The sequence below is a fragment of the Macrobrachium nipponense genome, chromosome 10, assembly GCF_015104395.2.
Source record: "Macrobrachium nipponense isolate FS-2020 chromosome 10, ASM1510439v2, whole genome shotgun sequence".
Taxonomy (NCBI): domain Eukaryota; kingdom Metazoa; phylum Arthropoda; class Malacostraca; order Decapoda; family Palaemonidae; genus Macrobrachium; species Macrobrachium nipponense.
The window spans coordinates 53,721,645-53,748,108 of NC_087204.1; the positions used below are offsets into that span (position 1 = coordinate 53,721,645).

The following is a 26,464-nucleotide window of genomic DNA, read 5'->3' on the forward strand; positions in this document are numbered from 1 at the left end:
TACTTGCCAATAACCTTTAGCCAAATCAAGCATTGAAATGAATTTGTAATTTCTGATTCTATCTAAGCAATCATCAATCCTGGGTAATGGAAAATTACTTTCTGGAAATCAATGCACAATCTATCTGATCCATCTTCCTTTTTCACCAGAACTACCAGGAAACTCCATTCACTCTCACTAGGTACTGTCAAATCATTATCTAGCATGTAACTAATTTCCTTCCTCACAGATTTTGCTTTTTCTGGACTCAGACGATATGAACTTTGCCTAATGGGTTTTGTCCTGCAACTCAATATCAGTTCTAGACAGTTTTGTCACAAATAGTTTCAGGATAATTAATTAAAACATTCTGTACTATTTTCCTTTTCTAAACTCTGATTAAAAACTTTGAAATACTCAAGCACCTCGGAGTTCTTCTGAAAACTCATTTCTTTCTGTGCCACCGTTACTACAGGCATGGGGTGTTCATTAAATTTCTTGAGTAAGTTTATATGCAGCCACTTAGCTGCCTGCTTACCCATATCAATCAAATAATTTAAATTTCCCCTCTTCTAAAACTGAAAAAGGACCCTCGAATTTATAAGATAAAGAGGGACCTTCTTTCTGGACACTAAAACTATCTCCCACACAGAAACTTCTCTCTTTTGCTCTGAGATCATGTTTCCTTTTAGTTTCCCTTTGACTTTCACTCTCGTTCACCTTTGCTCGTTGCCAAGCATCTCTTAAATTGTTTTTATAATACTCTAGATTTGTTATGTAGTCCTCTCTACCTTTTTTCAGCATTAAATTACATTTTAACATTAACAAAGGACCTTTTGCGGTGTGACCGAAAATCTGCTCAAAAATACTAAATCCAGTAGTGTCATTCGGTGCCAACTGTAAAGCTAACTAAACAAAAGGTAGCTTTTCTTCCCATTCATGTTCAAAGTTATTACACAATTTTTGTGTAATGTTTGGTGAAATCGCTCCACAATGCCTAGTGATTCCAGTGATAAGGCATGGAAATGAAGAATTTTAATACCTAACTCTTTCATTCTATGACCATATCGATAACTACATTCTCAAAAGGTTTGCCTACTGTAGGAATATTACACAACAGAGCTCTGGGAATTACTTGATTTGGTTTTCCAGCAATTTGGCATTCATGACAACTTAAAACATATCTCTTCACGTCACTTCTTATTTTAGGCCAAAAGTATGCCCTACTAATACACCTGAAAGTTATTTACTCCCAAATGTTCTTGCACATCATGCGCAAAATTCAAAACTAATTCACGAAACTTCCTAGAGACCACTAATTGTTCGATAATCTCCTCTTTGCTACCTGACTTAGGACGAACATAATGCCACAAAACTTCGTCTTTTAAACAAAACGTTTTTTACACACATTATCAGGATCATCATCCAGCTCATATTAAAAAATTTGGGTTAGTGTCTTATCCTCTCTCTGAAACTTGACTAGTTCATCTTTATTCAAAATCTTAGTTCCTAATTCACAGTAACTATTACTTGATTCCACTACATCGACTATGTTATTCTCGACAGCTACACCTTGCGCTTGGCTAACTCCGCTTGGCTAACACTGTCACCACTGATAGAGTCGGGTCTCTCAGCCACATTCATGCCAAGATCAGCCTCGCCGCCTCTATCACACTCGTTCGAACCCACGAATAAACTATGATCGTAGTCTGTCTGTATCTAAACCTGACCTAGTTACTACCATTTCAGGCACTGGAATCTCTCTCACAACAGGATTCTTATACTTTGATAAAGCCAAGTCATTACTGACAATAATGGCAACGCCATCAACGGACAAATTGTCTACAACTGCTAGTTTCACTTGACACTCCCTGACTTTTCAAGTTTACCTTCAACAAAGGACAAATAACACAAATGTTCGGAAATCCGCCTAACATGACTTTTTCTTCCAAGTTTATTTCTGCCCTGTTTGGCACACTATCTCTCCTAATTAGGGAGACAGCAGCTCCAGTGTCCTGAAACAAGACAATTTCTCTCGAATCCCCTCCAAGAGAGGAAACTACACCTTCTGACTGAAATTCTCCATAAAATTTCCTAGTTTCTTTCATCACATCATTCCTACTTGACAAAAGGTTAACTTGGTTTTGATTTCTTAACGTCCTTCCATTCTACTGCACAATTTCTTGCTAAATGATGCCCTTTCTCATTACATCAGAAAAAAGTTAATTCTGAGCTATTAAATGCCCCTTTCTTCTTACAAGGTTTTCCGGATGCTTAACAGTAATGGTCACTTTTACTTGCATTGCTATTACTATAACTGAAACCTTTACTGCTCTGTACTTTACCTGGCGAAGGATCATTTCGCTTTTTAATGACACTTAAGTTATGAGTCAGACTATATTCGTTTGCTAACCTAGTTGCTCCTGCAAAAGATACTTCTTGCCTATCTTCTATAGAAAGCTTAATCTCAGGAGGTACATCATCTTTGAAGTTTTCTAACAACACTGTCCTTCAGACCATCAAAATCATCAACTTTAGCAGTAGTTAACCAATCACAAAACAGTATTTCTAACTACTTACCGTATTCTACATATGTAATATTCTTGTCCCTTCTCAAACTTCTAAATTTCTTACGGTACGCCTCTGGTACTAACCTGTATTTGCTAAGAACAGTTTCTTTCACAATATCATAATCTTCACATTCCTCCTTAGACGTGCAACTATACACAGTTAGTGCCCTACCATGTAAAACTGACTGTAAATATAGAGTCCACATTTCTTTAGGAGGACCTACTCTTTCCAGTAACTTCTCAAAACACATGAAATATTTAATTACATCTTCCTCATCAAACTTAGGTACAAATTTCACCACTGCACTCATACCTAAATCATCAGCTTTATTTTCGTTCTCGCCTGTCTGACTGTTAAGAGTACTTTGCTTTAAAAGACCGATTTCCAACTCATGCTTACGTTCTTTCTCTTTTTCTTCCTGCTGTATTACCACCATTTCTCTCTCTTGCTGCATTTTCATTACTCTCTCTCTTGCTGCATTATCATTACTTCTCTCTCAGCCTGTGTTCGGTGCGCTGAATGAGACGGTCTAGTTGAACAATATTAACAAATTAGTAAATGAAAGAACAAAGCTTTTCACAATAAAACTTAGCACAAATGATTAACAGAATTATTCGTCATTGCGGTGATACACAGCTAACATGAGGTAGAGGGAGGGAACGTTTATATTTTGAGGAATAATGAATGAATGAGTTAAGTTATCGTGAGTCATGGTATTGTAGAGGAGAGAAGAGACGGTAAAATCTTTACTATAATATGCACATAAAAGTAGTACCAATTCACATAATAAAATTATTCACAATAAATTTAACATAATGATAAAACATGAAAACAAATGCATACAGTAAAAAGAAAAAAAAAACTTGCTCGAGTCAGTGTTCGGTGCGCTGAGAGAGAGAGAGAGGGGAACGGCTCTGCTTCCCACTGACTTAGCTGATCTGGGATGATTATTCGCCCATTTCTTTCACTTACACTCGATTTTTAACAAAATCACTTTTTATTTTGTTACGGTAAATACCAAATCTAGTGACAAATGCTTGTTACGATGTTTTACTACTGTAAAAGTAACTCAACTCTGCGATAAACAAACTGGCACCGCTTTGAACTTCTGCATGCCTTCGATTGTTTGTGAAAAGTTATTTTATCTCTCTCTCCTTTTCTTGCATTCTTGACTTATTACTTTTTGTTTGCAAAAACCTCATGTTTGTTTTAAAAGTCTGCCGTTTGCCCACTGTAAGGTTCTGTATTGTGGCATAATTAATCTCTTTCGTGCACTTAAGGTCCAAGTGTAATATACCAATTACTCTCTCTCTCTCTCTCTCTCTCATATCGATTCTTTTATTGTCTTTGTACCTAATATTTGTGAATAGAATTGATTTTATCAACCTTTGCATACTGCAATGAATTTGGTTTGTCTCTCCTCCCTTCATCCCCCAGCCAGCTGGCACCATTTTTACCAAACAGTTCCTAAATCATACATAGAAAAAATAAACTTTAGACAATTTTACTTCATATAATGTACAGTTTCATTACTTTACACTCTTAATTTAACTTTTCAACACATTAATAACAGAAAAAAATGTGAAAAAGAGGGACTTTTTGGGTTGGCTGCAACAATTTATCCTGATTTTCTTTATTTCTTATGGGGATATTTGTTTCATATTTCGAACAAATCATACTTCGGACAGCCTTCTGGAACGGATTAAGTTCGAAGTACGAGGTACTACTGTATGTTGATCTCGGGGTGGGGCTGAAAGGGCGGAGCTAACCAGCAAGCTTTTCCATCTCAAGAACTTTTCAGAAGACTGGACGAAATGTTACGTGTATCCAAAGCGTCGTGTTGCTAATGACGACCGCATGATGGAGTTCCACAAAACAAACAGAGTATTATCTAACAATCATGAGAACAGACACCCCAAACACGTGCAGGAATATATCCTTACTGCGTATCTACTCGAAGAAGATACATTTTCCTTTCCTTTAATAGATGTTTCTTCACTATGAAGGGATTTTGACGAAGGAAAAATCTATTTCTGGGGTAAGACCTGTGTCGCCCGGTGAAAATCCCTGTAGCTCATTTTTCAAGTATAAATATATCCTAAATATACCAGAGAAAAAACTAGCATGGTATGCTGAAGTTACTACCCTCAAGCGCGAGACCCAAAGAAAGGGCATCGGTATAAGTAAAGGGGTGAAGTGGAAGCCACTACTCACAGGCCTTCTGCCATTAGAGGATTCCTTTCCAAAATCCCTCTCTTAGAGAGAGCCGTTGCAACGGCCACTCCTCTCTTCGCTTCCGCTACTACTACTACTACTACTACCCGACTCGCACGTCATCTAGCATTCCTGTACTAGACACTAGCTAGCTTGGATTGGTTAAGGGTGGAAATTTTAATTGAAGGGAAGGGTGGGTTCACCGGGCGACACAGGTCTCCCCCCCCAGAAATATATTTTTCCTTCGTCAAATCCCTTTTCTGGTTCGACCTGTGTTCGCCGGTGAAAAAGTATCAGAGAATTCCCATCCAAGCTTACCAGATACCAAACCAGAGTATAAAGAAGGAGTTAATGAATTCCCATCTAAGCTTACCAGATACCAAACCAGAGTATAAAGAAGGAGTTAATGAAACCTAAGGTTCATTTAAAAATCAAATTTACTTATTTGCTAATTCCACTAGGACTTAAACTATGACTTAGAACTAGTAACAATATGACAGTATAATAGACTCAAGAATGGTATCCAGAGCAAAAACTAAGGCATTTACAGATAGGTCCATAAAAGAATTATGGCCTCAACATTATGTATACATGATCCAGTGGCCAGATGACGACTAAACCCTCTCGACCTGGAGGAGAGAGGTTCAGTGGGGAATACGAGCAAGGCAGGCAGGAAGGAGAGAGTATTTAAGGAAAAAGGTGACAGTCTAAGGAAAGGATTTGACGAGGTTCATCAATCAGGGGAGACTATGCTCCCTGCAGCAACTGCTGGGAAATTAAGGGCCTCTAGATTCTTGAGATAGTGGTGCTTAAAGCTGCTGAAGGTTTCCAACCCGTATATTTCTTCAAGTCTTCTAAATTCATATTGTGAAAGAAATTAATAGAGGTAGCCACTGCTCGGATGACATGGACGTGTGGAACTGAATCCAGGTTGGCCTGTTTAATAAAGTAGAGTATTTGTTGTCTAATACCTCTAAGAGAAATCGTACTGCCTTTCTCTTTAATGCAAAGGGGGCCTGAAGATTTTCCGGAAGTTTTGGCTAATAAAGGATTTAAGGGTAGCGACAGGGCACAATGATGTGTCCTGTGCTAAGGGTATGATTTTCCATGGAGTCCACCTGTTTTGTGGGTCCTCATTCTTAGCTAAGAACCTCCGGTCTGGGGATAGTAATACTACCCCCGACGGGAGGATTTCTATATGGTCTGGATTCCTAGAGAGAGCCGAAAGCTCAGATATTCTGGCACCTGAGGCCATGGCCATCAGGAATAAAGTTTTCCTAAACAGGGTTATATAAGAGCATGACTCATTATTAGTGTCTGAGGCTAACTTAAGTACGTCATTCAAAAAACCAAGAGACTGTACGAGGACGGTCTATTGGTCTCAGGCGGGCATATGCTCGTGGAATTGAGGTGAAGTATGAATCTGACAAGTTCATATTAAAGCCAATCTGGAAAATCTTCCTTAAGGCTGACTTGATTGTTGTAATGGTATTAGCAGCCAGGCCTTTCTCAAATAGAGTTTTAAAGAAAGAGATTGCCAGATTCGCAGTCATTTCATGAGCAGCTGAGTCTTTTAGAAATTTGGCCAATTTCTTTACTGCTGAATCATATTGTCTGAGCGTTGGCTCTATTTTATCTGATTCTATGAATAAAATATTTAGTGGATTAATACCATCGTCCTCTTGAGCTGAAAACTTCATGAAGTCCATAAAGTTAGGGCATTCAGAATTCTCGAGGAAGCTAACACAGTTTGAGTTTGTACTGTCTGTGTCAGCCATGGACGAGGGATCCGTCTGGGTCGGAGCTTCAATTCTAGTTGAAGCGGAAACCAGTTGCTCTTTGGCCAGTTGGGTGCCACTAGGGCTACTTGTCCTGTGAAAGATCTTAGCTTGTGCAGGACCTTTATCAGAATATTCACCGGTGGAAACTGGTAAATCTTCTGCCAATTGTTCCAATTTATGGACATTGTATCTGTGACGTAAGCTAGAGGGTCCAGGTTGGTTGCCACGTAACATGGTAGTTTGTGGTCGGATTCTATGGCGAATAGGTCTACTTGAAGGTCCGGGCTTTGATTGCAAATCCACTGAATGACTTCCTGTCCAGGGGCTACTACCGATTCCAACCAAAGAGTTGTCCTTGGAAAGTGCCGTTCTGCGATAACATTCTTTACTCCTGCCAGGTAAGTTGCTGACAGGTGCCATGATTTTTTCTTCCGCCAATGAGAATATCACGATTAATATGTAATTTAGTTTGCTTGACCTGGAGCCTCCTCTGTTTATGCAGTGTACCACCACTAAGCTGGCCGAGGCTACTCTCACCTGATTGTTCCTGGCCGGAGCCAGTCGTTTTCTAGGTTCCGTGTTTCGTCCATGCACGGAGCCGCTCCCTGAGATTGATATTGGCTCTCTCTCTCTCCAGACTCGATTGATGTCCTTCAAACTGGCTTTTAACCCTTAAATGCCGAAGCGGTAAAAAAAAAATGTCTCCCGTGTGCCAGAGGTTGTTTCAGAGTGAGCGCGGAAGCGGAAAAAATATTTTTTTTCAAAAAAAAATCACAGCGCACTTAGTTTTCAAGATTAAGAGTTCATTTTTGGCTCCCTGTCATTGGCTGAAGTTTTAGTATGCAATCATAAAAAATGAAAAAAATTATCATTATCATATATAAATAATGCGATACTATATGATAGTGCAAAAACGAAATTTCATATATAATTGTATTCAAATCTCGCTGTGCGCAAAACGGTTAAAGGTAACAAGTTACTTTTTTTCGTTGTAATGTACACTAAATTGCAATCATTTTGGTATATAACACATTGTAAAACGATAAAAGCAACACAGAGAAAATATTATCACAAAATAATGCATGAATTCGAAACGCATCGGACGTAAACAAATATTTTTTTAACTAAAAAATTCACACATAAATCTAAATATTGTCCTAGAGACTTCCGATTTCTTTCAAAATGAAGACAAGTGATTGAATATTACTATACTGTAATATTATTAGCTTACAAATGCAGTTTTCGACCATATCTGACGAGTTAAAGTTGACCGAATGTCGATTTTTATTATATTATATATTTTTTATTTTTTTTATGCAATTATTTCAGAAATAAGAAAAGCTACAACCTTCAAATATTTTCGTTTTATTCTACATGAAATTGCGCACATTTTCATATATAAAACTCTATGAAATGCCTAATATGAAACGGAAAGTAAATATTCCGAGAATGGGACGTACGCATTTCGGAGATTTGTGGCGGAGAATCCGCGCGCGGAGGAAGGAAAGTTTTTTTTTTTTTAAATTCACCATAAATCAAATATTGTGCTAGAGACTTCGAATTTGTTTCAAGATGAAGATAAATGACTGAATATTACTAGACTGTAAGAGTTTTAGCTTACATTGCGTTTTTCGACCATTTCGGTAGAGTCAAAGTTGATCCGAAACGTGGTTTTTTTCTAATTATCGTGATTTATATGCAAATACGTATTTCAAAAATGAGAAAAGCTTCAACCTTCAATTATTTTTCTTTGTATTCTACGTAAAATTGCGTACATTTTCATATATAAAAAACTTTATGTAACTGCTAATTTAAAATGGTGCAAACATTACCACAATCGCACGTATGATTTTTTCGGAAGAGTTACTGCGCAGAGGAAGTTAAACAGAAAATGTTATTTTTTTTTTTTTTCATAAATTCACCATACTAAATCGAAATATTGTGCTAGAGACTTCCAATTTGTTGCAAAATTAAGGTAAATGTTGAATATTACTAGAATATAAGCGTTTAGCTTACAATTACGTTTTTTTTCGACCATTCGGTAGAGTCAAAGTTGACCGCAATTGTTGAAAAATTTTGTCACATATCATTTTTTATATGAAAATATTTCAAAATTGATAAAAGCTATAACCATGGGTTATTTTTAGTTGTATTGTGCATGAAATTGCGCAAATTTCCATGTATAAAACTTTATGTAACGGCTAATTTTAAAATGGTGCAAACATTACCACAATCGCATGTATGATTTTTTTCGGAAGAGTTACCGCGCGGACGTAAGGAAAAAGTTTTTCATAAAATTCACCATAAATCGAAATATTTTGGCTAGAGACTTTCAATTAGTTTCAAAATTAAGGTAAATGATTGAATATTACTAAAATATAAGAGTTTTAGCTACAATTGCATTTTTTGACCATTTCGGTAGAGTCAAGGTTGACCGAAGGGTGAAATTTTGGCACTTATCGTTATTTATATGAAAATGATCTCAAAACTGATAAAAAGCTACAATCATGAGTATTTTTTGGTTGTATTCTACATAAAAATGCGCACATTTTTTTTCATATATAATACTCCATGTAACGGCTAATTTAAAATGGTACAAAAATTATGTCAAGTGACGAAATAATTTTTTTCCGAGATGTGTCACAGATACTTTTAGTGCAGCAAGAAAGAAATTCGCGCTTGCCGCGCCTGCGTAACGATTGTAAACAAAACACCTCGATCCGTGAACTCCCAGCATCCCCCAAGGTGCGTGATTCAAAAGTTTTTGGCTGGTAGGCCTATAAGTATTTTTCCGCGAATTTAAAAAAAAAAAAATTTTAGTCGACGTATGGTACGTCCATTTGGCATACGGGAGACATTTTTACTCTGCGTTTAATACGTCTATTCGGCGTTTAAGGGTTTAATATGGAACGTCTGTTACTGACGGCGAACTGACAGCGAACCTAGGATTTTCTCTTGGTACGCCGAGACGTCTTCTTGTTCTTGAGGAACTGTTCTTATAGCCGCTGGCTATCTCCTTGGCCTTCTTGGGTGGAAGAGATAGCTTGTGTCTCATTAGGTCCCATTGGATCCCCAGCCTTTGGAAGCGGGAAGCCGGAACATGCCGAGATTTTTCCCTGTTTATCTGGAAGCCCAGAAATTTCAAGAATTTTATCACTCTGGCTGTTGATTTGCGGCACTCTTCGACGCTGGCTGCCAAAATGAGCCAGTCGTCTAGGTAGGCTACTAACATAACCTCTTGAGTTCTTAGTCCTTGAACTATCGTCTCTCTTAGTTTTGTGAATATTCTCGGGCGCGATGTTGAGGCCCGAAAGGCACGACTCTGAATGAGTAAGCCTTGTTTCCTAGCCTGAAGCCTAGGTACAGAGAGAAGTTCCTTGCTATTGGAACATGATAATAAGCGTCTGTAAGATCTATAGAGGTGGTGACGGCCCCACGGGGAAGTAAGGTCCGCACCTGCAAAACTGTCAACATGCAGAACTTGTTGCAATGAATGTATGAGTTGAGACAGAACAAGTCCAGAATCACTCTTTTGTCAGAGTCCTTCTTTGTAACAATGAGCAGACGTTCTTGAAACTTTAGTCGTTTCACTTTTTATGGCCTTCTTCTGTAGGAGATCTTTGGTATAGTCTATAAGGTCCGCCGTTGGTATCTGATAAAAATTTTTATTGGTGGATGGGCCCTTTCTCCCATTTCCACCTCAGACCTTTTGAGACTATACTGTGGGCCCATGGACTGAAGGTCCAATGGTCCTGGAAGAGATAATCTCCCTCCTACCTGCGGGCTCTCGCTGACTGGCTGCAGGTCTGTTACCTCTATCTCCTTGGAAGCCTCTACCCATGGTCCGCCTCGTAGCCGGGAGCCACCTCTGGCCCTGCTACTTCTCTCATGCCTGTTGTGGTTGCAAAATAGATCCACTGCTTCATAGGCGGGGTGAAAGGGTGGAGAGGTCATTATATGTGGGGCTGGCGGAATTTGTTGTAAACAAACTTGTTTGCTGCGGATGAGCCTTAGATGTCGAAGGCTTACCGACTTTTTAGAAACCGAGACCGCTTGTACGACCGTTAGAAGACGGGAATCTGCTTGGCCTCTTCTTGGGTCTGGTTTGTTGTCTGGGGGTCTCAAATTTCCGTTTGAAGGGAAGTCCCCAACGGACCCGGGGGCTCTGGTTGGCTCTGGCTCCTTCTCGAAAGAAGTTGTTAACTTCGTCTTCCGGGAGACCGGGAACAGGTTTTCTCCCCATATTGAGGATTTTATCAGCCTATTAGGTTCGTGCCTTATTGAGGCACCGCCAGGCCATATTTCTTACAAGCTCGTCTTGCCATTGCAAAGTTCGTAGAGATCCAACTGGAAGTCTGTATTAGACCTTTCGTCAGGACCCGGAACACCTGTTCGTCAAGGTAAGTGGAGACTACCAACTCCGCCGTAGTGACGGAGCTGATAGATCTTCCTAGACTTAATCTTGTTTCAAATTTCGCCTTGATTAACCCTCTTACGCCGATTGGACGTATTAAACGTTGAGTCAAAATGTCTCCCGTATGCCGATTGGACGTATCATACGTCGGCTCAAAAAAGTTTTTTAAAAATTCGCGGAAAAATACTTATAGGCCTACCAGCCAAAAACTTTTGTATCACGCGCCTTGGGGGATGCTGGGAGTTCACGGATCAAGGCGTTGTTTTGTTTACAATCGCTACGCAGGCGCGCAAGCGCGAATTTCTTTCTTATCGCACTAAAAAGTATGTGACACATCTCGGAAATTATTTCGTCACTTTGACATAATTATGCACCATTTTAAATTATCCTTTACATGAAGTATTATATATGAAAATGTGCGCAATTTCATGCACAATTACAACTAAAAAAATACTCATGATTGTAGCTTTTATCAGTTTTGAAATATTTTCATATAAATAACGATAAGTGCAAAAATTTCAACCTTCGGTCAACTTTGACTCTACAGAAATGGTCGAGAAACGCAATTGTAAGCTAAAACTCTTACATTATAGTAATATTCAATCATTTGCCTTCATTTTGCAATTAATTGGACGTCTCTAGCACAATATTTCGATTTATGGTGAATTTATGAAAAAACTTTTTCCTTACGTTCGTGCGATAACTCTTCCGATAAATTTTTTCGTGCGATTGTCCTAATGTTTGCACCCTTTTAAATTTGCCGTTACATAAAGTTTTATATATGGAAATGTGCGCAATTTCATGCACAAAACAACAAAAAAAAACCCCATGGTTGTAGCTTTTATCAGTTTGAAATATTTTCATATAAAATAACGTTAAGTGCAAAAATTTCAACTTCGGTCAACTTTGACTCTACCGAAATGGTCGGAAAAACGCAATTGTAAGCTAAAACTCTTATATTCTAGTAATATTCAATCATTTACCTTCATTTTGCAACGACTTGGAAGTCTCTAGCACAATATTTCGATTTATGGTGAATTTATGAAAAAAAAAAAACATTACGTTCGCGCGGTAACTTCCGAAAAAAATCAGAATTTTTTTTGTGCGATTGTCGAAATGTTTGCACCATTTAAAATAGCTGTTACATAAAGTTTTATATATGAAAATGTGCGTAATTTCATGTAGAATACAACTAAAAATGATTGAAGGTTGTAGCTTTTCTCTTTTTTTTCGAAATATTTGCATATAAATCACGATAAATAGAAAAAAAAACCACGTTCGGTCAAATTTGACTCTACCGAAATAGTTGAAAAACGCAATTGTAAGCTAAAACTCTTACGGCCTAGTAATATTCTGTCATTTTTCTTCATTTTGAAACAAATTTGAAGTCTCTAAAAACAATATTGTGATTTATGGTGAATTTTGAAAAATATATTTACCTTCACTCCGCGCGCCGATTCGCGGCCGCAAGTCTCCGAAATACGTACATGGCATTATCCTAATATTTGCTCCTTTTCATATTAGCCTTTTTATAGAGTTTCATATATCAAATGTGTGCAAATTCATGAAGAATACAATAAAAAATAATTGAAGGTTGTAGCTTTTTCCATCTTCGAAATATGTCCATATAAAAAAATATATATATTAAAATTTCGACATTCGGTAAAATTTAACTCGTCCGAAATGGTCGAAATCTGCAATTCTAATCTAAAACTCTTACAGTATCGTAATATTCAATCATTTGTCTTAATTTTGAAACAAATTGGAAGTCTCTAGAACATTATTTAGAATTACGGTGAATTTTTGAAAATAACATTTTTTTACTTTACGTCCGCTCGTTACGAATTCGTACATCATTTTGTGATAATATTTTTCCGGTGTTGCTTTTATTGTTTTACAATGTATTATATATCAAAATGATCGCAATTTAGTGTACAATACAACGCAAAAAAAAGTAACTGGTTAGCTTTGACCGTTTTCTGCACAGCGTGATTTGAATACAATTATGTATGAATTTTTTTTTTTTTCGCTACCATATACGCATTATTTACATATGATAATGATATTATTTTTCATTTCTGATGGTTTGCATTCTAAACTTCAGGCAATGACAAAAAAAGGAGCCAAAATGAACTCTTAATCTTCAAAAGTACGCGCGCTGTAATTTTTTGAAAAAATTATTTGTTTTTCCACTTCCGCGCTCACTCCAAACCAGGCCCGGCATACGGGAGACGTTTTTGATTTTTAGGGCTCCGGCGTAAGAGGGTTAAATGGGCCGGAATTTTTTGGCAGCTTCTCGGAAAATAGAGTGGAAGCACAGTCCGGGTCAAGTTTATCTGCTGTAAATGTGGCCGGAGCGTTGTTCCAAAACTCCCCACCTGCGGGGAAGAGAAGAGAGGTAGCCTCTGTCTCCTTTAGTACTGGTAGGGGTTTATCTTCTGCTGCCGCTTGTAGGGTTAATTCCACTACCTTGTCTGTACAGGGTGACGGAACGTTGGCTGGGGTCACAAACATGGTGTAGGTACCCTTGTGTGTCATCAACTCAGTGTTGACGCAATCCCAGCCGGAGAGGGTGCGAACCCAAATAGCTTGGGCTTGGTCCCTAGGGAAGATCCCTGTCTCCTTCGGGACCTTGCCTATTCTGACTAACGCTTGTTCCACTATTCTGACAAAATCCAGGAAAAGAAATTTGCAGACCCTCCGGGAAGAGCTCAACGTCCTTCAACGGACGGGTTCCGCACCCTTCAATCGATAACTTCCCATCCGAGAATGGGGCATGTAAAGCTAACCGCCACGGGTTGTTCTTGTCAAATGGCGGTACTTTTGACGCATTCCTTACTGACAATGCCAGCGCCGGGGATCCGGAGTGGAGAAATCTGGTCAGCATATCGTTCAGGGGCCTGATCCTTTCGGCCAGAGATGTTATTGCCTGGCCTAAGGTGTCAGAGCCCGAGTCGAGTCGCAATGACTCAAACCTCTCATCAACCGCTTCTCTAACCTTCAACATTAGAAGGTTAGCGAGGGTCTCATGGTCGAATCCAAAACTCCGTCGCCTTGGATCTAGTGGACTTGGCTCTCGACCCCTTAGGGGGGAAGAGAATCCTTGACAGCAGGCGACTTAGCAAACTAAGTCGACGGCCAAAGGGCCGGAGATGACTCAGTCGCCGCTGACGGAGCTGGTTTGGATTCCTTCGAAAGGGAATTTCCCCAAAGCAGTAGCCTACTCAAAAAGTCTCATATCTCATTGTCATAAGTAATGCCGGCAGGAACGGGCTGAAGCGGCAGATCAGGGGAAGATAATTCCTCTATCTGAATCTGCCCGCCTCTATTGGGGGGAGCGTAACTCCTAGCCCGAACCCGTAGCCGGGGCGGACAACTGGGGAGAGACCACTGAGCGGCGGAGCTGTGTAAATGCACCATCCGGAGCGATGTCTGCTATAAGGCCGGCGGAGCTATCCACTCGGAGACATAAGGGATTACGTATAATACCAGTAAACCTACCACTCCCACTACTCTCTTCCCCCTTTTAGTGAAAACTCGAGCAGTCGTTCGTCGATAAGACTACTAGCACCGCGAGTTATACCGTACGGCAAAGCCGATCTAGGAAGTGGGGGAACGGGGGGTTGGTATGTGGATTGGTCGGTTGATCGTCTGGCCACCAACCCGATCAGAGATGGTCACCTATTGAAAGCTGTGAAGCCTACTACTGCAGGAGTAGTAGGCCGACTGGGCCTATGGCCCGTTTTGATTGGTACAGCGACCGATCGGTGATCGCTCTGAACTGGGAGGACGTGGTCTACTTTGTACTAAAGGAGGCTAGGCCAAGACGATACGTATACAAACCAGACCATTTAATGTACCGCAGTACAATAGACAATATATAAGAATAATATATACAATTAATAATGAGGCATCATGGAAGAGTTGCAAAGGAATTTAAGGCAAAAGGATAATACCCAGTATGGATCTAGCTTAACCTTCCGAGATCATTACAGATCCGGACAGGTAGGTTAAATCTCCTCCAAGACATCATGATGTGGACAGTGGCCCTCGACCAAACCTACTAAAATCGAATTTTTCGATCTAGAATGGTAGAGAGGATAGGTCCAACAGTGTGATAAGAGAGAGGCTCTCTATCCTTGACATCCTCCCCTCTAGCACCGTAGCGCCGACAGGGGGAGAGGCATAAAGGGTACAGGGGTAGGGACACTTAGCCTACCTTCCAAGCCTAACCTAGGCTTGGTCAGTTAAGCCAGGGAAGGAAGCAACTCTACCAACCCCTTATTGATATGAAATCAAAGTGCATGATTTAACCTTTATTTGGTTCGTATTAAACAATAACTCATTCATATCTCACACCAGGATAGAGAGAGAGGAGACTCTCCTCTCCCGTGATAGATGCGATAAGCTACTAGTAGCCTAACAATTTTACATGTACACTATGCTAAAATTACGCAGAGATAGGCACGAACACGCTCTTGAGAAGGTGGGGGGGGAGGCGGAGGCCAGAATATAAATTACTAAAATCTCTTTAAACCCCCAAAACCGAGGACATCATGAGCGCGTTAGGCCATCCTCCGAACCAATCCTAACTTGGTCGGCTAAAATTAAGCACGTAATATGAAATACATCACTGATAATTGTATTAAAAAAATCGTAAATGTGTATAAACAATATAATATACAATAAACAATATAATATGCAATACCATAATGAGGTATCATGGAAGAGTTGCAAGAGGAACATAAGGTGTAGGAAAAAATACCCAGCATAGGTCTAGCCTAACTCTCCGAGATCACCATGGATCCGGTCAGGTAGGCCAGATAAACCTCCAAGGACATCCTGGCGTGGATGGTGGGCACTCAACCAAACCTTCAATACTTGAAATATTTTCAATCTGGTTAGGTAGGTGAGGATAGGTCCAACGATATGACAAGTGAGATACTCTCTATCCTGATATCTCCCCATTAGCACCGTAGCGCGGATGGGGGGGGAGGTAAGGGTATAGGGGTAGGGGCACCTAGCCTACCTTCCAAGCCTAATCTAGGCCTGGTCGGTTAAGCAAGGGAAGGAAGCAATCCGCCAACTCATGTGATATGAAAATCATAAATGTGCATAAACAATACCATATACGTAATATACAATAAACAATATAATATACAATATAATAATACAGTAGTACCTCGAGATACGAAAGGCTCAACTTACGAAAAATCCAAGTTACGAAAGCCAATGCGAAAAATTTTACTGCTCTACATACGAAAAGTTTTCAAGATACGAAAGGTTTCTGAAAGTCCAAGATTCGCCCCATAACAATTTTGAAACTCGCGCCGCACATCGCCATCTTAGTTATAGTAGACTCGCCACCATCCTCCTGCTCTCCCATTGGTTCCTGATGCTAGCCAAGCCATGAGATCCTTCTCTCTGATTGGACAGCATCCCTCCCATCATGCATCTTCTATACTTACGTGTTGGCGTCCCTTAGCTCGGCCACTACGCACCCGAAACTTTACTGTACGCAATCGGCATTCGTTCACTCCAACGATTTCGTTTAGTAACGTAAATTTGTTTGTGATTTCGTTGCAGTACGTATTATCGTGTTGTGCGAAGACTGTATATTTTGTACTTTACGTAAATAAATTAACGTAGTCATGGGTCCCAAGAAAGTTGAAATTCACGGAAAGAAGCGCATGCTCTCTTTGGAGACAAAGATGGAGATCATAAAGAAGTACGAAGCTGGTATGCGATTGAGTGTGATCGCAAAGGAATACGGCCATAATCCGTCGACAATAGGCACCATCCTTAAACAGAAGGATGCCATCAAAGCAACTACACCGTCGAAGGGCATCACTATTTTGTCCAGCAAGAGGAGCCATGTGCACGACGAGATGGAACGGCTGCTCCTCATCTGGATAAAAGACAAAGAAATCACTGGCGATACAGTAACGGAGACGGCAATCGCTCACAAGGCCAGTGCTATTTTCGGCGATTTGATTGCGCAGGCGGAAGACGAGGGAGGGGAAGGGACTTCAACACCAACCCCAGAGTTCAAGGCTTCGCATGGCTGGTTTGAGAAATTTTGTAAACGGACTGGCATCCATTCGGTGGTGTGTCATGGGGAGGCTGCCAGCACGGACACAAAAGCGGCTGAAGCCTTTAAAAAGACGTTCGACGAGATGATGACCAAGGAAGGCTACAGTTCTCTGCAAGTCTTCAACTGTGATGAGACTGGCCTTTTTTGGAAAAAAATGCCTCGTCGGACATACATCACGGAGGAAGAGAAGAAGCTCCCACTGGGCATAAGCCTATGAAAGACAGGCTTACGCTCGCACTTTGTTCGAACGCCAGTGGGGATTGCAAGGTGAAGCCCCTACTGGTGTATCACTCCTAGACTCCTTGAGCCTTCAAGGCCCACAAAGTGTTGAAGGAGAAGCTTCCAGTGATGTGGAGGACTAATGCAAAAGCCTGGGTAACGAGGCTTTTGTTCAACGAGTGGGTAAATCTGTTTCGCCCGACTGTGAAGAGTTTTTTGCAAGAGAAGCGCCTCCCCCTGAAATGTCTGCTGGTGTTGGACAATGCCCCTCCCCACCCTCCTGGCCTCGAGGAAGATATCCTAGCGGAGTATTCCTTCGTTAAGATTCTTTTTCTTCCACCCAACACCACCCCTCTCCCTCCGGCCCATGGACCAGCAAGTGGTAGCGAACTTTAAGAAGCTGTACACGAAACATCTTTTCAAGAGATCTTTTTACATCACCGATACCACAAACCTCACCTTGCGTCAATTTTTGGAAGGAGCATTTCGACATCGTCATTTGCATCCGACTCATTGACCTAGCTTGGCAGGAGGTTTCGAGGCGAACCTTGAATTCCTCATGGAGGAAACTCTGGCCTGATGCCGTATCCCCAGAGACTTCGAGGGATTCGATGTGGGCGAAGCTGGTGCTGCAGAGTCAGAAACAGATGACGATCCCGAAACTGTTTTGGAACCAGATCTTGACGAGATCGTTGCACTCGGCAAGTCCATGGGGCTGGTCGTCGACGAGGACGACATCAACGACCTTCCCTCGAGGAGCAACCAAGAGGAGCATACGACGGATGACCTGAAGGAGTTGGAGGCCATGCACATAACGTCGTTCAAGAGGAGTTCTCTAGCAGCGGCGAGGAAGAGGAGGAGAGAAGCCTACGATAACGGCAGAAATTAAGGATATTCTAGGCGCTTTTGATAAAGTGCAATCGTTTATCGAAAAAAGACGCCCCGATAAGGCTCACACAGGTCGTATGCTTGTGCAGTTCGATGACGTTTGCCTGAGTCGTTTCAGGAACATTGTGAAAAGCAGGCAGAAGCAATCTTCCTTGGATCGTTATTTTTTAAAGAGGCCTTCAGCATTAGCAGGAGTAAGCAAAAAGGAAGAACCAAGTGATAAAAAACAAAGTTGAAAGCAAAAAGGAAGAACCAAGTGATGAAAAACAGAACGTTGAAAGCGGTGATGAAGTTGAAATTCTGTAAAAAAAAAAAAAAAAAAAAAAAAAAAAAAAAAAAAAAAAAAAAAAAAAAAAAAAAAAAAAAAAAAAAAAAAAAAAAAAGCCTATATAAAAGTAAAAAAAAAAGTTAAAAAAAAAAAAAAAAAATTTTTGTACGTAATTTCTAGATTTTTGTAAGTTAAGTGTTACAGTTTTGTTAAGGTGTTTCGTAAATTTTAGTTTTATAGTTTTCCTTAAATTTTTTATGTGTTTTCGTAAAGTTAAGTGTACGTACGTTATCTGCCGTTTGTCCTCCTCTCCTCTGCCGCCACTATCGGCGATAGCCTCACTCGAAAGGTAAGCTTCCACATTTTACGTTAGTATATTTCTTGTACACTATACACTTTATTTGCAGGTTTTGGATTTTTATTCTTAATTTAGGTATTGAATGGTCCAAATTGTTGTAGTATTTCATTGTTTATAGGTCAATTTAGCTATATTATGAAATTTAATGGGTGTTTTTGGAGGCTTGGAACGGATTAGCCATTTTACATGTAAAATGTGTTCCAAGATACGAAAAACTCATTATACGAAGGCCGCCTCGGAACGGATTAATTTCGTATCTCGAGGTACCACTGTAATCTAATAATGAGGTATCAAGGAAGAGTTGTAACTAAGGTTAAGGAGACTACCCTGTATGGATCTAGCCTAACCCTCCGAGATCACTACGGAACCGGACAGTTAGGCCAAATCTCCCCTAAGACATCATAATGTGAACATTAGCCCTTGTCCAAACCTACTAAATAGAATATTTCGATCTAGACCGGCAGGGCAGGTAATCCTCAACCAAACCTACTAAACCGAAATCTTACAATCTAGACCAGTAGGGAGGTAGATCCAACATCATAATAAGAGAGAAGCTCTCTATTTTGATATCATCCCTGCTAGCACCATAGCGCGGACAGGGGGAAGTAGGGTGTGTTAAAGGGTACCAGGGAAGGGACACCTAGCCTACCTTCCTAGGCCTAGCCTAGGCTAGGTCGGTCGAGCTGTGGGGGGGGGGGGGGGGGGGGGGGGGGGGGGGGGGGGGGGGGGGGGGGGGGGGGAACTCATCCAACCTCTTAGTGAAATGAAAATCATCAATGTGCATAAATCAAGACTTATCTAAGATCGTGTTAGCACCAATCATGCATAATCTTATTACGAGAGAGAGGGACAGGGCTCCCTTCTCTCCCTCAACAATTATGATAGGCTACAAGTAGCCTAATAATTACCCTTGTACATCACAATAAAAATTATGTAGGGACAGGCGCAAACCCGCACCTGAGCCACTGTGGGGGAGGTTTATGTTAAAGTATAAGTTAAACAGCTATTCTTTATACCCCAGCGAAAGTCACAAGTGAGTTAGGCCTATTCCCTAACTTACTTCAGATAAAAGTAAGTACGTAATACATAACATGTCACTGATGATTATAATTCAACTTCCATATATATATAATGAAAACTTAGTGGAGATTAGTGTGTGAAATTCATTCACGTTCTGATGACGCTCCCACAATGGCGGGCCAGCCGATGGCACCCACAATACTTTTTCAGAGGGTCCGAAGGCGACTACGGAAAACCTCTCAACCATATAAGTCACAAAAACGTAAATTGGAGTACTCAGCTTAGGTGTAGAGGGAAGTTTTCCAGTCGACATCACGAAGAGAGCTTAAATCCTGGGAGCTGCGACAAACGCGTATATCGCACACAATTGCCAATACAGGAATGGTAGATGACACGCGAGTCGGGTAGTAGTAGTAGTAGTAGTAGTAGCGGGAGCGAGGAGGGAGGAGTGGCCGTTGCAACGGCTCTCTCTAAGAGAGGGATTTTGGAAAGGAATCCTCTAATTGGCAGAAGGCCTGTGAGTAGTGGCTTCCACTTCGCCCCTTTACTTATACCGACGCCCTTTGGTGCTCACGCTGAGGGTAGTAACTTAAGCATACCATGCTATTTTTTCTCTGGTATATTTAGGATATATTTATACTTGAAAAATGAGCTACAGGGATTTTTCACCGGCGAACACAGGTCGAACCCAGAAAAGCAATTATCATGACACAAGGTCCCAAGAGAAATTCCCCATGGCAACAAACCTTCCGTGTCAGCTGCGTGTGGAGAGGTATCACCAGGCTGTGGAAGTGCTGGCACTTCATTTTTGGAGACTATCCAGCATCTCCTGCAAGTGAAGAGGCCTGTCTCACTCTACAGCAGTTCTGGATACCTTGAGCATATCCTCAGTGGCTGTAACAGAAACGGGCCGTCTTCTTCAGTTGGTGTGTTGACAAACACCTCTCCAATCAAAAAAACTTTTCAGCAGGTAGCAGATTTTCTCATCTTTCGTACTGAATGAAGGTTCTCATTGTCTCTGTCTCAACCATAATCTTGCCCACCAGAGAACTCAGGCCCACCCCCCAAGTGGGATGTAAACTCATTCTGAGGAGTTTATGGAGCTTGACTCATACTACTTATAAGCCTTTGCAAGAGTCATTAGACAGGGATCCTAATCCTCAAGACTGTTTTCTTGCTTATCCTGACTTTGGGAATGAGAGTAGGCAAACTTCACGGTGTCTCCTTAAATGTTAAGTCCTCAAGGGAATGGGGAACTCTTATGCTCAAGTTTGTCCCACAATTCATAGCAAGACCCAGACTGTCGTTCCTGATGTCATCAGATTTAAGTCCTTTTTGATCCCCTCCCTTGAGAAATTTGGATGTGATTCAGGCAAGATGATATTTGTCCTAATAGGGTACAAACATTACTATCCTAAGAGAACTCGACTTTTCAGGCCTGAGTGTCAACGCCTCTTTGTTACTTCTAGCTCGACCAAGAAAGAGGTGACAAAGAACAGTCTCTTTCTAGCTGCATGAGACAATCAAGTGGGCATATGTTTCAAATGGTGAGCCCACGAGAGCCCACGAGGTCCAGGCCATTGCCCCAAACCTTGCAATCCAAAAGAACCTGTCTGATCAACTGTGGAGTGTGGTCGTTCCAGACCACATTCGCCTCTTTTCATCTTTGGGACGTTGTCCACAAGTCCTTGGACATATTTTCCTTGGGTCCTGTGGTGACTGCCCAATATGTTGTGTAGTTCATCTAACTCCCCTAAGGGTACATATTTCATCTTATCTAAGGAATTTGGTGAGAGTGAGTGTGACTGGTCTCCTCCCTTTTTGCTTCAACTTTTCTCTCACTTAGGATCAGTAGTAAGGGTTGTGAGCCAGTACATGCTGGTTGGATGGGGATTGAAGGCAGGTTGCATGATGGGATATCTCTCTCTAGACAAGGGCAGACTTCCCTGGACACGACAATGAGACAATGCATAGGTTTTAACATCTACTGTAACCCGGAACAGATTTTTTTTATGACTATATTTGAAAAGCACCATAACTCGGGAATGATGTAACCCAGGGAACTGCCTGATTTTTTCAGCCTGCCAGGAAATGAAAAGCAAACACATTACTCTGTGACCAGAAGTGTTGCAATTTGCAACATCCCATATATCCAACAAACTGGAGGTATGGGACACCTTCCTCTGCTCTTCTTGACCAGGAAGGTTTTGCCAAGGTCAGTAGAACCAACCAGTCAGTTCAAACAGTACCCAGGTTCCTCCCACCAATCCTTAAGTCTCCTATGTAAAGAAGAAAGGTTTGCATTTGTGTAGGAATTAATAGCAAATTTTTAGAATAATTTGTAATATTCCTAACTTAAAAACCTAAGGTTCTTTACATTAATGACACCTCAGCCACCCCTCACTCAGGTACCTTGTCCGGAAGGCAAAGTGAAGTGCATACTGACAGATGGATGAGGCTTTCCCCTACCTGTTGATAGTTAACGACCAAGTATGAAAAGTGAATGGCCATTTCAGCAGGCAATTGTAAGCTACTTTCTGTGTAAAGAATATCAAATTTGTATTTTAGGAAAAATACAGATTACTTTTGTTTTAAAATTTGCTATTCTTAAATTTTTACGGTATGTGACTTCTATTACTGAGAATTTAGCAAGCTATTTAGTATACATAAATTACTTCCCTCCCATGCCTGATTTTTGTGCAGGTGTATATCCCGGATGTATGCTTGTTCAGTGTGGGTATTCTGTGATGTGTATCTGGAAGCTGCTGACAGTAGGTTGGGAATATGTGAACTGATAGATTTGTACTGAAAAATACTTTTTTTTCTTAAAATCATGTTTCTTATAACGTGTATTAGAAAAATTTAATCTCTGTAGACACCAGTGTCATCATGCATATACAAAATTTTTTTTATTTAATTTTAGTATAGCTGTTTGATGTCAAATTGGTTCAAAGTACTTGTCAGTATGTAACTTATTTGTTTTTATTTATATTTCCAGGACGGGAAATAACACGTGGGTGTTTGTGAGACATACAATAATTATATTGAATAGTTGGACAAAAGCAATGCTTTCCTTGGAGCTTCTCATCGCTTTGAAAAAATTATGTTTGAATTATGGATGTGGTACTTGCAGCGTTCAAATATGGCATTTTCTCAGGAAGATGATTCCCAAGACACAGAGGATTTTGTTAAATTGAAAAGTGATATGTTCCAGAAAAAAAAGTAAGAACCTTAGTGTGACATATATATTGTAGTCATACAACATACTTATCTCTATGTAGGATGATTAAGCTAGCAAGTAACTTATATAGATTAGTCAGTATCTTTTAAGAAATGCTGACTTGTCTTGTCTCTCGGGCATATACCTTCAGCGGGATAGAGTTTGATTGAAAAATGGACCATCTCCAGTTCATTGGTTTGGTCTTTGTAAGTCTTCAAGTTTTACATTATGAAAATAAAAAATAGACTTTTCAAGATATACCCTTTCAGAGCAGCAGAAGTTACTATTGTAAAAGGTTGTAACTTGACTAGATCAGGCTCCTACCCCAGCCTTACCGAATAATGTGTGTAGCCTACCCTATTCAAAGAGTTCTTAAGTCGGTATACTCAGTGCAAACATGCACATTCAGTATAATCTATAGAATCCACGGTAGGAAATTTAGCACTCCTAAGGAAAACATTACATGAATACAGTATATTTCTGTGTATAAGATGACCTATAGATAAGACGAGGTCAAAAAATCATGGCAAATTTTCATGAATTTATCTGATATCTGTAGTATAAGACGAATTCTAGATTACAAAACCAAAATGTTTTTTGCCTTGGTAAACCGCAGAGGTCGACTTTCTGAGACTGCTAGACATACGCCCTGCTATCCTTCTGAGAAAAGCCTTTCGCTCGGAGGAGATACTTGATAGCCTCCAACCAGGAAGGGATGGGGATTCTACTGACTGGTGGAACATTTCTGCATGGGGCTGACACAGGGGATGTCGCCAAGGGGAGGGGGGTCTCCCTCGGAACCTCTGACAACGACACAGCAGATCTGGGAACCACTCCGCTGAGGCCACAGAGGGGCTACCAAAGTCATCCTGAGAACCTGTGAACTCATTAGCCTGTTCAGAACTTGACGGATCAAACAAAACAGAGGGAAGGTATACACCTCCAGGTTGTCCCAGGGATGTTGGAATGTGTCCCCTGCCAATGCTAAAGGATCTGGGACCATTGAACATGATGGAGTACCTGCTATTGTTTATTGTAAGATATGTTTTCCCATGGCGAGCAGGCGCCAAGTAGCGTGCCGGTTTGGAGACGGCAACTGGCGTCAGTATGTAATTGAGGACCTAATAAACCACACGCCTCTAGCACCGTGTATCTCTTGTCCCACCTTGACATCCAACATGGCGCAGTGATTCTTAAGGACCAACGTGACCCTAACCATGCCCTTCCAGCGTCGCTCAGCGCAGTCCACCCCAAGGCCGCACGCCCTGTCGTCCCCGTGGGCTCGTTCCTCCCCTGCAAGAAGCCAGGCAGGCCATGGCGGCACAGCAACAAATGATCAACTCCCTCCGTGACCGGATTACGACACACGCACCCTGCACCACGTGTCCCTGTTCGTCTGCAGCCCCGGAGAAGTGTGAAATCGAGCTGAAGCCCGCCCGCATTCAGATCCTGGAGAAGGTCGATGGAATGTTGGATCGAATTGTGCAGACTACCACCGCACGAGGTCGTCCACCACATCAGGCTATACTGCACGCCCCCTCTGCAACAAGCGCTGGACGCCAGATTCACCTCTCAGGAATGGAGTAACCTCACCGCTACGGAAGCCATGGATTTCATTCGCGATATTGTGTTACGCTCTACAAACTGTGCTGTGTTATGGTCGGAGTTTTTCAATGCGACACAAGGCCCAGGCGAAAGTGTTAGTGATTACTTTTTAAAGTGTTCCCAAAACGGCCACCGATTGCAATTTCCAGTGCCCTCAGTGTCAGTGTAGCCTAGCCGAATATATGTTATTACCTAAGTTAACGGTGGGCCTAAGTGATGAGGCTATGCGTCGTCATGTGTACCAATGTAGCAATGACATTAATAGTGTTAGCGCCCTTAGGGCTAGGTGCTGTGCCTACGAGGCGGCCCGTGTTGACGCCGCTGCGCGCCAATGCAATTGGCGGGAAACTGCTCTCGCGGCTGGCAGCGAGATATCCGAGGCAGATCATCCGAATGCAACCATCGCTGGTACAGGTAGGGGCCACCCACCCCCTCCCTGTGGGAACTGCGGCAGCCGCCACGCCCCCCCCCGGCAGAGCCTCATGCCCCGCCAAGTCCGCCGTATGCAACGGATGCCGCAACAGGGCAGGGGCCACTATCAAAAATGCTGCAGGAAATCCCATGCAAAAAACGGCAGAATCTCCGACAGATGTGTCTAGTGCTGTGTCTGGTGCTGTGCTTGTTGCGGGCGCCAACCTCACCCGCCACCCAGTAGTGGAGGTAACAGTCGTCCACACCGCCACAGGAGTGCAAGCGCCTGTCGTCGCCGTGGCGGACACCGGGGCACAGGTATGTGTGGCGGTCCCCTCCCTATTGTCGCGCCTCCAAGTCCGCCCAGCAGCCCTTACACCCCGTGCCGGCTTGCGGACGTAGCAAACCTCCCCCTGAAGTGCCTTGGATCCGCCGTGTGCCACGTCGCCTTGCAAGGCCGCACCACGGAGCAGGATGTGTACATCTTGCAGTCGGCAAAGCACCTCTTTCCTGTCACTGGACGCCTGCAGGGACTTGAAGCTGGTACCCAAGGAGTTCCCCCACCCCACCCCCCGCGGTGGCACACGTGAGCTTGTTCGACGGCGTAGCCCGACGGGCCACCCAGGTACCACCCCGACCCGCCGAGGTGCCCCTGCCGCCCCAGGAGCAGCATGCGGCCAGACTGGAAGCCTGGCTCCTGCAACATTTCGCCACGAAGACGTTTAACACAGCCAGAAAGCCACTGCCAGTGATGCATGGGGGAACCGCACCACATCCACCTGCTCCCAGGAGCCACGCCCTACGCATGCCACCACCCCAGCATCGGTACCAAAACACTAGGAAGAGGAAGTGAAGGCCCAGCTCGAAGAGGACGTCGCCCGTGGCGTCATAGAACCGGTACCTGCTGGGCAGCCGACCGAGTGGTGTGCCCGTATGGTGGTCGTCGCCAAGAAGTCAGGACAGCCACTGCCGTACAGTTGACTACCAGCGCCTCAACGCATCCTGCCTGCGGGAGACACACCATACCCAGCCCCATTCGACATGGTGTCCGGGGTACCCAAGCACACATTCAAGACTGTGGCGACGCATACTGGGGATACCACCAGTGGAGCTAGACGAGGAAAGTCACGACCTGACCATTCATCACCCCCTGGGGGAGATTTCGTTACCGACGTACCCATGGGACACTGCTCCGCTGGCGATGCGTATACCCGACGATTCGACGACGACATCACCAAGACATCCAGAGGAAATACAAGTGTGTCGACGACACCCTGCTCTACGACGACAGCATCGAAGGGGCTTTCTGGCACGCCTACGACTTCCTCGAAACCTGCGCAGCTAAGGGCGTCACCCTGAAGCCGGAGAAATTCCAGTTCGCAAGAAGAGAAGTGGACTTTGTGGGCTTCAACTTGGGCTGGG

General features: G+C 42.2%; 1 protein-coding gene and 1 long non-coding RNA gene across 2 annotated transcripts in view; both read left to right on the top strand.

Moving 5' to 3' along the window:
* LOC135223622 (uncharacterized) overlaps window positions 1–22,819 on the top strand; it is a 113,884-nt gene extending 91,065 nt beyond the window's left edge. Inside the window, exon 3 of the long non-coding RNA XR_010316545.1 lies at window positions 22,805–22,819. This is a non-coding gene — a long non-coding RNA (uncharacterized LOC135223622). The remainder of the gene's footprint in view (window positions 1–22,804) is intronic.
* A 129-nt stretch (window positions 22,820–22,948) lies between these two features.
* The window catches only part of LOC135223975 (uncharacterized), a 305,092-nt gene continuing 301,576 nt past the window's right edge, over window positions 22,949–26,464 (top strand). The window contains exons 1-3 of the mRNA XM_064262897.1: window positions 22,949–23,028; window positions 24,458–24,794; window positions 24,829–25,092. Coding sequence (XP_064118967.1) covers window positions 22,949–23,028; window positions 24,458–24,794; window positions 24,829–25,092 — 681 coding nt within the window. The remainder of the gene's footprint in view (window positions 23,029–24,457; window positions 24,795–24,828; window positions 25,093–26,464) is intronic.